Genomic DNA, 12,691 nt, shown 5'->3' with positions numbered 1-12,691 from the left:
GCTGTAAACAAAATTCATGATCTGTAATGCACTGCCTGAAAGGGTGGTGGAAGCATATTCAGTAGTAACTTTCAAAAGAGAATTGGATAAATTCTTGAAGGGGAGAAAATTGCAAGGCTATGGGGAAAGAGCAGGGGAGTGGGACTAATTGGATAGCTCTTTCAAAGAGCCGGCAGAGGCACGATGGGCCAAATGGCCTCATTCTGTGCTGTAAGAATCTATGTAAAAAAAACACAGATGCTGATACCTGCCCTCCCCCTTTTACATAACCAAGGTTAGATGGAGTGCTGGACACAGTTGGAGATGTAGAAAAGCAAATTAGCAGAATAACAGTTAGGGCACATATCATGCTGCAAGCAGTCTCATCAATGCACATAATTTGGCCTGTTTCAGCATGCTCCAGACAGCATAGAGTTCAGCAAAGTAATGAATAAAAGAAATACTTCTGTTTCATGAACAGTAATATCATATGGTGCTGGCGGGCATAAACCTGCTGCACAAGCTACATATCTCTGAAATTTGATTTCAATAAAAAAAACTTCCCACTTTATATAAGGGCCATTTTTCCCACTTTGTGGGATTGGAGGATAATGGACCGGTTACGTAGCCCACTCGATTCTCTATCCATTTTAGGTTAATGGACTGAAAATCAGGTGGGCTGTATAACAGGCGTGCAGCTTGCCGAACGCACTATTCAGATCTGTGCTCCCAGTATGTGATGCTTCACGCTGAGAGTGAAAAGCAGAAATTTTACCCTTTAATGTTTCAGAGCTTAAGCTATAACCTTGGCCAGGAATTTCTTGGGAGCAGCTCCCAGGAAATTTCAGGCCCTTGTACATATCTGTAATATCTTACAGAGCCAAAGGGAAAGAACTGCTGAGCTCAGTAGCGCAAAAGAAGAAAAAGGAAGACAAAGCTCCAGTTTAATTAAACCATGTAGACTGCAATTTGCCAATCAAACTCGGACAGCTTTCCACAAAAGTTTCCTATCCATAGCTACTTAATGCTATCAGTGACACAGCCAGCCATACGCAGTCTACATAATGGATGCATTTTATATCCCCTGGGAAGCTGCAACAGCTGATCTGCTGTCCCAAGGGATCCGGCCAGGAAATTGCTGCACTCCAATGATTGATGATTTGCTTAGTGCCAAACTGAACTGCAGCCCGAACCTGACACTGCTGCTTCAATCTGGGACCCAACTCTGTGTAGACAGTAAGAATTTCTGGTCTTGCAATAAATCAGAAATTCCCCCACAGCATAGAGTCTGATACTGGAACAAAGCAGCAGCATGGGTAGGAGTTGCAATCAGGACCAGCAGGAAGGACAAGATCAAGGAGATAGAATGCCATTGTGAACAGGGAGGAAGGCATTACAGAGAGAGTATCTCAGCCAACTGAAGGGGAAGGAATTGAAGAGGGAGAATGCGTCTATAAATTGGAGGTGAGTTGAAGCAGTAGGGTACCTCTTTGAACCTTGAGTACTGTGTCCACCGAGACACAAGGAAAACTTCCATGAGATAGAGGCAATGCAGAGAAGAATCACAAGGCTAATCCCTAGTGTCAAAGCTATGAGGAAAGACTGGAGAAACTTACACATTTTGGCCTTGACGGGAGGTGTCTGAAGAGATAATTTTATAGAAGTATAAGATAATAAATGGCATGGAAAGGCTAAATCTGGAAAATCACTATATTAATTATGAGAGTAGGTCAAGAGTAGATTCAAACAAGACAAAAGGTAAATTTAAGACCAATATCAAGAAATTCATTTTCTCAGAAACAGTAAGCAATACTTGGAAGAGGTTGAGGTATGTTTGCTGTTGGATGTTTATAATCCAGAAAGCCAAATACAACAGGAGGGCACAGAGATGTGAAACTTGTTGATCAAGAAGTTTATGAGAGGATTATAGCTTTAGACAGGAAAACGCAGGAACTTACAAGGTGAGGTAAAAGTGAGAGGATTATGAAGTGCGTTTGGAAAGTACTAGCTTTTGTAATTGAGTCATCACAGGTCAGTGAAAAACGGGTTAGCACTAGACCTCAAAGAACAAATCATCAGGGATTGGAACTGGAAAAAGGTACAACCTGTTATGTCCCCATCCTTGTTGCCACCGTTATGTCCAAATAAACACTCAAATTGCTGTGGCCATAACTAGCTACATTTATTTCTAGACCCGCTAGGATATTCCAACAAAGAATAACAAAAAGCAATACAAGAGAGACATTGCAGTGTGATTGCTACAATATGCTTACTCCCATCAAGGTATCATCTAGTGTTCAGTTAACAATATGCAAGTACCATACATATCACAACCAGGGACAGGGTTGTCATAAAATGGAGACAAGTGTTGAGTGAAATCAAGGAAATGTGCATACTGGATGGATTAAGGTTGGTATAAATAACCTTAAAAAAAAGTAAGGAAGCCTGTGAAGCTGCCCAAAAGATTATATTAATATGGATAAATGTAGAGTTATGCATGTGGGTAGGGCAGAAGAGGTTCACTAGGATGACACCAGGAATGAGAGGCTTTAGTTATGATGGGAAACTAGAGAGTTGGAGATTTTTTTCATTAGAACAAAGAAGGTTAAGAGGAGTACTGATGCAGATGTTCAAAATTATGAGGTTTGATAAGATAAATAAAGAAAAACTATTTCCACTGACTGGTGAGTCAGTAACTAGGGGCATAAATTTAAGATCATCCCTCAAAGAGTGAAAGGAGAGAGAAGGGAGAGGGTTGGTAGACACAGAATGTCCTACCTAAAATGGGTTAGAAGCAGAATCCACAATAGCCCAGAATTTACTGCAGCCGCTGGTAGTTAGACTTGCCCTCGCCCGTCTAATTTCCATAGGATTTTGCATTGCAAGTTGCTGAAAGTGCAAGATGGAAATGGCGCGGCGCCCTCTACAGGGCATCTGGGATCTGAGCGAACAGGGCAAGCAACTGTGTATTGCCTTAACCAAACAGATTGAAGGATTGTTAAATGAACAGCGCAGAGTCTGAACAAGGAAGTGTAAGGTGGAACAGTGAATTCAATGTCAAATCAGGTACAGAAAGAGAGGGAAAGAAAGATTGGATTAAGAGAGAGAAAAGAGAGACGGAAAGAAAAAGTAAAAATCTTTTTTAATTTAAAATATTTTAAAAAAATCTCTAACAACAATTAAAACTTGGAGGAATGAGACTCCACACTTGTAATAGTTAATTTGCAATGCCAGAGAGGTTGTTTGGCAGTAATTAACACTTATCACATTGTTAAAAAGGGTACTTAAGACTGCCTTAACTTTCTGTGGCGAGTTTAGTTCGTATTTACCATGCAAGTACAGGAACTGCACGTCATTCAAAGCATGTGAATGGTGAGTCAGATAGTGAGATGCCAATTTCCGCGAAGTTAACGGTGGAGTGGCGCATCTCGGACGACAACTTCTGGATTTTCATATATAACTGCGCATCTGTCCTCGCCTGAAATTGCTGTTGGATTTGGCATAAATAACAGTGATCACCATTAGCCTCGCTGTTATTTTGACAGCAAATTCGGGGCCAATAGCTTTTAAAAGGGAAGTAGATAAATATTTGCAAAAATAAATTAAAAAGGTATCAGGAAAGGCAGGAAAATGGGACGAAAGAGATAGCTCACTTCGAGAGCCAGCACAGGAGAGATGGGCTCAATGGCCTCTTGTGTTATTAAAATCTATAATTCTATGTAAATCACTTTGTACATGAGGAGCATTATAGAAATGCAAGTTGTTGTTGTAAAGTTCCTGCTACAAGGTAGGTAATGTGATTGCCAGACTACCATAGACATCCTCAAGAACAGCAAACAGTTCTCAAAAAGAACTCAGCAATTCATTAAGCTAATCACAAGGGGTAACATCTTTAATGAGTGCGCTCGCATTATTGTACAGGATACACAATTAAACATTATTCTGAATACTTTCATTTTAAAACATTTGACCACATTACGTTTTCAATTAAGATGAATCACCACTGTTTTTTCATAATGCATCTGTAAATTATGCACTATCACTGAATAATAGTTTAAATTTGACATTACTAAGAGCGTAGTTTGCTATATTTCTGAACACTAGGCAACAATATCATTTTAAATCATAGTATTTCAATGTTCATACGTAACAAGAAATGTCAGTCGGACAATGTTTCTATTAATTGCTGATTTTTCTTTTACATATGTCTGTAAATGAGAAGGGGATGAATTTATAACCTGCTCCTTTGTAAAATTTGTTTTGAAATTCCACCCTGCAAGAAAAAATAAAAGAAATCTTGGTACAAATCCAGTAAAGGAAATGACACGTACAAATCATTTCTGTAGAATTGAACAGTGACCATTAGCAGGACCTTCACTGCAAAAATCATGAAAATGTTTTCAAGCTGGATTTACTGCTATTTCTGGAGGTTGGTACTCTATCACTTTCTGACATTTCCCATATTGAAGTGAAGGAGAAGGAAAGGTGAAGGTGAAAGATTTCAAAACACGCTATTATGTGTACATATTACTATAAAAATTTGTAGGAGTTATCTTAATTTTAGTTGCATTTTTTTTGGGGCAACCATTAAGATCTGCCATCCTAGGCCTCCATTCATTGCAAGCTGCTGTGATGATATGGTTTAAGGGGACAGCATGCCTGTGTCCAGCTTCACATTTATCTGGGAATCAATGGTTCAGACCAGCTCGGAGGCATCACTTCACTCATATTTGAGGGTAACACAGAGATCCCCAGGAGCGATGTTTTTAGACTAAAATCATGTTACCCAAGGAACCATCATTTAACTCTTTTCCTTTGGCAATGCTGACCGATACAATGTGAGGGTATTGCGGTAAGGAAAATTTGCAGTCATCCTTACGATTTTGTGTTTGATATTTGAACCTTTCTGCATAGTGAGGTACAGACATAGGTCACTGAATTGTGCTTTGATGCTGTTAATATAGTGTAAGTGCAGTACCAGAACAAAGGAGAAATCCAGCGATGTCTTGCCGAAGGCAAGCCACACCTCTTGTGATTTGGGGAACTAGAGGTATCTCCCTCTATTAATGTACAGCATCCGTCATCTCCTCAATACTATTAGAAATTGTCAATTTTGTGCAATGCTACTATATTCCCTTTGGGGTAACTGGAAAAAACCTGTGACAGAAATTAATTGAGACTGCCACCTTTACTATAACTAGTAATACTGCTGCAATTAAAGATAAGATTCTAGGTGATTATCCAGAATCACTGCACACAATGCTGTTTGTTGAAAGCTAAGAGATTTGCCCTTGGCATGAAACCTTTTTGAAAAATTCTCTCTTTTCCTCTTTACTCTCCTTCCTTTGTCTCAACTGTGAGGTGTAGCATCAATTGCCAAAGCAAAGACTTAACTAATTTAACACATTTCTGAACTCCCAAATGTGGTAAAAGTAGGGTATGTCTACTGGATATATTTGCTGCTGCATGTAGATGAAAACATAAAATTACAAAGGGATATTGATAGATTAGGTGAATGGGCAAAACTGTGGCAAATGGAATTCAATGTAGACAAATGTGAGGTCATCCACTTTGGATCAAAAAAGGATAGAACAGGGTACTTCCTAAATAGTAAAAAGTTAAAAACAGTGGATGTCCAAAGGGACTTAGGGGTTCAGGTACATAGATCATTGAAGTGTCATGAACAGGTGCAGAAAATAATCAAGAAGGCAAATGGAATGCTGGCCTTTATATCTAGAGGACTGGAGTACAAGGGGGCAGAAGTTATGCTGCAGCTATACAAAACCCTGGTTAGACCGCACCTGGAGTACTGTGAGCAGTTTTGGGCACCGCACCTTCGGAAGGACATATTGGCCTTGGAGGGAGTGCAGCGTAGGTTTACTAGAATGATACCCGGACTTCAAGGGTTAAGTTACGAGGAGAGATTACACAAATTGGGGTTGTATTCTCTAGAGTTTCGAAGGTTGAGGGGTGATCTGATCGAAGTTTATAAGATATTAAGGGGAACAGATAGGGTGGATAGAGAGAAATTATTTCCGCTGGTTGGGGATTTTAGGAGTAGGGGGCACAGTCTAAAAATTAGAGCCAGACATTTCAGGAGCGAGATTAGAAAACATTTCTACACACAAAGGGTGGTAGAAGTTTGGAACTCTCTTCCGCAAACGGCAATTGATACTAGCTCAATTGCTAAATTTAAATGTGAGATAGATAGCTTTTTGGCAACCAAAGGTATTAAGGGATATGGGCCAAAGGCAGGTATATGGAGTTAGATCACAGATCAGCCATGATCTTATCAAATGGCGGAGCAGGCACGAGGGGCTGAATGGCCGACTCCTGTTCCTATGTTCCTATGTTCCTAGTGCCCAAGGATAATGGCTCAAAATGGATGTACAACCAGAGATTGTAGCTTCTCCAGGTGACTTTAGTGCTATTCCCAGTTTTCCAACCCATTGTGATGGCGATTGTAAGGCAGGTCAGGGTTGTATCTACAGGCTTAGCATCAGCTGCTTGCCACAGAGGAGTCATTCTTTAGTCCCAGCAGCTTTCAGCAAAGAACATATTTGATAGTTCCCAAGCTGCCTCAACTGTCCCTCCTACAACAACAGCACCAGGATTAACATTAAAAACTTCAATTATATAGTGCCTTTAATGTAGAAAAATGTCTTGAGGTGCTTCACAGGGGCATAATCAAAAGAACAGACACTGAGCCAAAGAAAGATATTAGGAAGGGAGACCAAATGCTTGATCAAAGAGGTGGATGTTAAGGAGGTCTTAAAGGAGGAAGGGATGTGGGGAGGCAGAGGGGTTTCGGGAGGGAATTCTAGAATGTGGGGCCACCAATGATGAGGTTGCAGGGGGTGGGGGGAGGTGGGGAATGCACGTGAGGCCAAAGTCAGATGAGCGGAGAGTTTGGAGGGAGGTTGTAGTGCCAGAGGTGGTTACAGAGATAGGGAGGGGTGAAACCACACAAGAGTTTAAACACATGGACAAGAATTTTAAATTTGAGGTGTTGGGGACTGCAGGAATGTAGGTTAGCGACCACAGGGGTGATAGATGAGCAGCAATTTGTTACCGGATAAAATATAATAGAATGTGGGCATGAGACAAGGTTTATGGAGGGTGGAGGATGGGAGGATGGCCAGGAGGACATTGGAAGAGTTGAGTCTGGAGGTGACAAAGGCATGGATGAGGGTTTCAGTGGCAGATTGGCTGAGGAAGGGGTGGAGGTGGGCTATGTTATGGAGGTGGCAGCAGGTGGTTTTTGTGATGGAGAGGATATGGGATTAGAAGCTCAGCTCATGGTCAAATAGGATGCTGAGGCTGCAAACAGTCTGGTTCAGCCTGAGACAGTGGCCTGGGACGGAGATGGAGTTATTGGTAAAGGTGCAGAATTTATGGTGGGGGCCGAAGGCGATGGCTTTAGTCTTTCCAATACTTAGCTGGAGGAAATTATAGCTCATCCGAGACTGCATGTCAGATAAAGCTAGCTGGAAATATAAAAACAGATAGTAAGAGTTTCTACATAGGAACATAGGAACAGGAATAGGCCATTCAGCCCCTCGTGCCTGCTCCGCCATTTGATAAGATCATGGCTGATCTGTGATCTAATTCCATATACCTGCCTTTGGCCCATATCCCTTAATACCTTTGGTTGCCAAAAAGCTATCTACCTCACATTTAAATTTAGCAATTGAGCTTGTATCAATTGCCGTTTGCGGAAGAGAGTTCCAAACTTCTACCACCCTTTGTGTGTAGAAATGTTTTCTAATCTCACTCCTGAAACGTCTGGCTCTAATTTTTAGACTGTGCCCCCTACTCCTAGAATCCCCAACCAGTGGAAATAATTTCTCTCTATCCACCCTATCCGTTCCCCTTAATATATTATAAACTTCGATCAGATCACCCCTTAACCTTCTAAACTCTGGAGAATACAACCCCAATTTGTGTAATCTCTCCTCGTAACTTAATCCTTGAAATCCGGGTATCATTCTACAGGTATTTAAAAAGGAAAAGAATGAACAAAGTGAGCGTTGGTCCTCTAGAGAGTGAGTCTGGGGAATTAATAATGGAGAATAAGGAAATGGCGGATGAATTGAACAGATATTTTGCGACCGTCTTCACTGTAGAGGATACAAATAACATGCCAGAAATAATTGTGAATTAAGAGGTGAAAGGGAGGGAGGAACTTAAAACAGTTACAATCACCAGAGAAAGAGTTCTGAAAAAATTATTAGAACTAAAATCAGACAGTTCCCCAGGTCCTGACAGATTTCATCCTAGGGTCTTAAAAGAAATGGCTGCAGAGATAGTAGATGCATTGGTATTAATTTTCCAAAATTCCCTAGACTCTGGAAGGGTCCCATCAGATTGGAAAATAGTGAATGTAACTCCTCTATTCAAGAAAGGAGGGAGACGGAAAGCAGGAAGCTACAGGCTAGTTAGCTTAACATCTGTCATAGGGAAAATGCTAGAATCTATTATTAAGGAGGTTGTAGCAGGGCACTTAGAAAATCTCAATGCAATCAGGCAGAGTCAACACGGCTTTGTGAAAGGGAAATCGTGTTTGACTAATTTATTAGAGTTCTTTGAGGAAGTAACAAGCAACGTGGATAAAGGGGATCCTGTGGATGTGGTGTACTTAGATTTCCAGAAGGCATTTGACACGGTGCCACATCAAAGGCTACCACACAAAATAAGAGCTCATGGTGTAGGGGGTAACATATTAGCATGGATAAAGGATTGGTTAGCTAACAGGAAACAGAGAGTAGGCATAAATGGGTCATTTTCAGGTTGGCAAGATGTAAAGAGTGGAGTGCCACAGGGATCAGTGCTGGGGCCTCAACTATTTACAATCTATATCAATGACATGGATGAAGGGACCAAATATATGGTTGCTAAATTTGCTGATGACACAAAGGTAGGTAGGAAAGTAAGTTGTGACGAGGACATAAGGAGTCTGCAAAGGGATATAGATAGGTTAAGTGAGTGGGCAAAAATTTGGCAGATGGAGTATAATGTGGGAAAATGTGAACTTGTCCACTTTGGCAGGAGGAATAGAAAAGCAGTATATTATTTAAATGGAGAGAGATTGCAGAACTCTGAGGTACAGAGGGATCTGGGTGTCCGAGTACATGAATCACAAAAAGTTAGTGTGCAGGTACAGCAAGTGATTAGGATGGCAAATGGAATGTTGTCATTTATTGCAAGGGGAATGGAATATGAAAGTAGAGATGTTTTGCTACAGTTGTACAGGGCATTGGTGAGACCACATCTAGAATATTGTGTGCAGTTTTGGTCTCCTTATTTAAGAAAGGACATAATTGCTTTAGAAGCAGTTCAGAGAAGGTTCACTCAACTGATTTCTGGGATGAGGGGGTTATCTTATGAGGAAAGGTTGGACAAGTCGGGCTTATATATATTGGAGTTTAGAAGAATGAGAGGTGATCTTATTGAAACATATAAGATCCTGAGGGGACTTGAAGGGGTAGATGCTGGGAGGATGTTTCCCCTTGTGGGAGAGACTAGAACTAGGAGCCACAGTTTAAAATTAAGGAGTCTCCCATTTAAGACGGAGACGAGGAGAAATTTTTTCTCTCAGAGGGTCGTGATTCTGTGGAACTCCCTTCCCCAGAGAGCGGTGGAGGCAGGGTCACTGAATATTTTTAAGGCTGAGTTAGATAGATTCCTGATTAACAAGGGAGTCAAAGGTTATAGTAGGTAGATGGGAAAGTAGGGTTGAGGTCACAGTCAGATCAACCATGATCTCATCAAATGGCAGAGCAGGCTCGAGGGGCCGAATGGCCTACTCCTGCTCTTAATTCGTATGTTCGTACGCATGTTCATATTAGCAGACTGGGAGAACAGAGAGAGTGGAAAGATCGAGAGAAGTGCAGCTGGGTGTCAGTGGTGTGCATATGGAAGTTGACCCCATGTCTGCGGATGATGTTGCCAAGGGACAGCATGTAACTGATGGAGAGGAGGGGGCAAAGTATGTGAGAGGGAAGAACTGAACGAGGGCATGGCTGGATGATAGGAACATTTTGAAAGATTTCATAGAAGTGCAGTATTTAAATGGCCAGGTTAATTTCTTCACATGAAAATGACTCACATCTTCATCAAATCTAATTTCTGAAAATATGTAAATGTTAGTGAATTTTCTGTGGTGTTGCTTATGGCGATTTGAAGGATACATTGCTTTCTGATATGTAATGCGGAATATATTATCAGGACCACTGATTTATGGTGATTGAATAAGCGGAATTGCATTTTATTTCAAAGTATTATGGGAGTGCTAATAATATTTCTGGTACAAATTGTGCAATTATGTCTACATTTCCCTAGAAGTCATAAATCAGTGGCCTTGATTATTCTCCGCTACTTTAGCTTTGTAATGACTTTTATAACGTGCCCTTGTTTGAAGTCTAGGAAACAGAAGAACATGGTAGGTGCGATGCTTAAGTTTTCTGGGAGGTAGGAGACTTCTGGGAGTACTGAAGGGGGTTGTGATATGGTTTTAGTAGCATTGGGAGGGGAGGGGGTCTATGGGCATAAGAATGGAGGAGGAGGGTTGTAGGGTATGGCAGGAGCAGGAGTGTGTGATTATTGGAAGGGGGATCCTTGAGTGTAGGAGTATTGAGAAAGGGTTATGAGGTTTGGCAGTACTGTGGTGTGTTGGGCATGTGGAAGTAGGGAGAGTAGATGCTGAGATATAGCAATGGGGGACGTGGGAGCATTGTAGAGAGGAGGATTGCTGGATGTGGGAATACTGGGAAGGCGATCTTGGTGGGTGGGAACAGTGGAAGGGGGTGGTGGGGTTCAGCTGAGAAAAGTGCTGTAGCAACGTTTGTGGTTTTAACTGGGGAACTAGGTATAAGTTCTTTAAAGAACCTAAAGATGGTCCCTGGGTCACGACAACAGGGATTTTACTTGAAGTAGGGTAGGCAGTGGAGAGCAGGAATGGGGGAGAGGGAAAGCATGGGCACTCAGGGCAGGGAACAGCAGAGGTGAGAGACAGCAGCATGGAGCAGAGAATGGGAATCAGTGCGGCAGGAAAGGCATGGGCGCTGAGGCGGCTGGGAGCAGGAGTGGTGAATGGTAGCAGGAGGGAACAGGTAGCAAAGAGGGCGATGGGTTGGTGGATTGAGAGCATACTGAGTTGTGGTAGGTGGGAATAGGTAGTGGGGAGGGTGGGAAGATATGGATGCTTGGAGTGGATGGGGGTGGGAGCACTGAGCTGGAGTAACCTCTGGTATTTAAAGCTCCAGCTGTGCTGATAATCACTGTCTGCTGTTAAATAATGGGTTTTCCCAGCTCAGTCATGGGGAAGCCCATTAGAGAATCTCCTCCCCGCAACAGAAAAGCTGTGTTGCCAGCCCTGGTGGGAATGCCATGATAACAAAAGAGCAGCAAGTGCTTAAGCAATTTAAAGCCAGTGCTGGGAATACAGTTTTTGCAGTGTGGTGTGTGGGGCAGTTACACTGGGGTGAAAAGAAACAATCAGGTTGGATTGTATTAGGGTGGGGCCATAGCAGTCCAAAGCAAGGAGAGAGGAATGTCTACCTCAAGATGGGGAAATGTCAGCTCAGGTTTGGGGCAATGGGAGGAACCACTGGGGAGGCTTATGCCCGACTTTAATAGGCCTGAGGTAGGTGGAGCTATGGAGAGCATCACCACAGCACTACCTACCTTGGGAGGTAAGTGTGCTTTTAAGAGTGACAGGCATGCGTTACAATCAGGCATGACAGAAACAGCATGATAGAAACATAAGAAATAGGAGCAGGAGTAGGCCATTCGGCCCTTTGAGCCTGCTCCGCCATTCAATATGATCATGGCTGATCCTCTATCTCAATACCATATTCCCGCTCTCTCCCCATACCCCTTGATGCCATTTGTGTCTCGAAATCTATCTATCTCCTTCTTAAATATATTCAGTGACTTGGCCTCCACATCCTTCTGTGGTAGAGAATTCCACAGGTTCACCACCCTCTGAGTGAAGAAATTTCTCCTCATCTCAGTCCTAAATGTCCTACCCCATATCCTGAGACTGTGACCACTCGTTCTAGACCCCCCAGCCAGGGGAAACATCCTCCCTTCATCCAGTCTGTCTAGCCCTGTCAGAATTTTATACGTTTCAATGAGATCCCCTCTCATTCTTCTAAACTCGAGTGACTACAGGCCTCGTCGACCCAATCTCTCCTTGTACAACAGTCCTGCCATCCCAGGAATCAGTCTGATGAACCTTCGCTCCACTCCGTCTTTGGCAAGTATATCCTTTCTTAGGTAAGGAGACGAAAACTGCACACAAAACTCCAGGTGTGGTCTCACCAAGGCCCTGTATAACTGCAGTAAGACATCCTTGCTCCTGTACTCAAATCCTCTTGCAATGAAGGCCAACATACCATTTGCCTTCCTAACTGCTTGCTGCACCTGCATGTTTGCTTTCAGTGACTGGTGTACAAGGACACCCAGGTCCCTTTGTACATCAACATTCCCCAATCTATCAACATTTAAATAATACTCTGCCTTTCTGTCTTTCTTTCCGAAGTGGATAACTTCACATTTATCCACGTTATACTGCATCTGCCATGTATTTGCCCACTCACTCAACTTGTCGAAATCCCCTTAAAGCCTCTTTGCATCCTCCTCACAACTCACAATCCCACTTAGTTTTGTGTGGTCAGCAAACTTGGAAATATTACATTTGGTTCCCTCA

The 12,691-nt window shown here is 42.3% G+C and overlaps 1 protein-coding gene across 1 annotated transcript in view; it reads right to left on the bottom strand.

Moving 5' to 3' along the window:
- Positions 1-3,210: 3,210 nt before the first annotated feature.
- LOC137334220 (V-type proton ATPase 116 kDa subunit a 1-like) overlaps positions 3,211-12,691 on the bottom strand; it is a 117,996-nt gene continuing 108,515 nt past the window's right edge. Inside the window, exon 20 of the mRNA XM_067998829.1 lies at positions 3,211-4,252. Coding sequence (XP_067854930.1) covers positions 4,159-4,252 — 94 coding nt within the window. The 3' untranslated portion in view covers positions 3,211-4,158. The remainder of the gene's footprint in view (positions 4,253-12,691) is intronic.

Source organism: Heptranchias perlo, chromosome 2 (genome assembly GCF_035084215.1).
Source record: "Heptranchias perlo isolate sHepPer1 chromosome 2, sHepPer1.hap1, whole genome shotgun sequence".
NCBI lineage: Eukaryota > Metazoa > Chordata > Chondrichthyes > Hexanchiformes > Hexanchidae > Heptranchias > Heptranchias perlo.
This window is presented reverse-complemented; position numbering and strand designations above follow the sequence as displayed.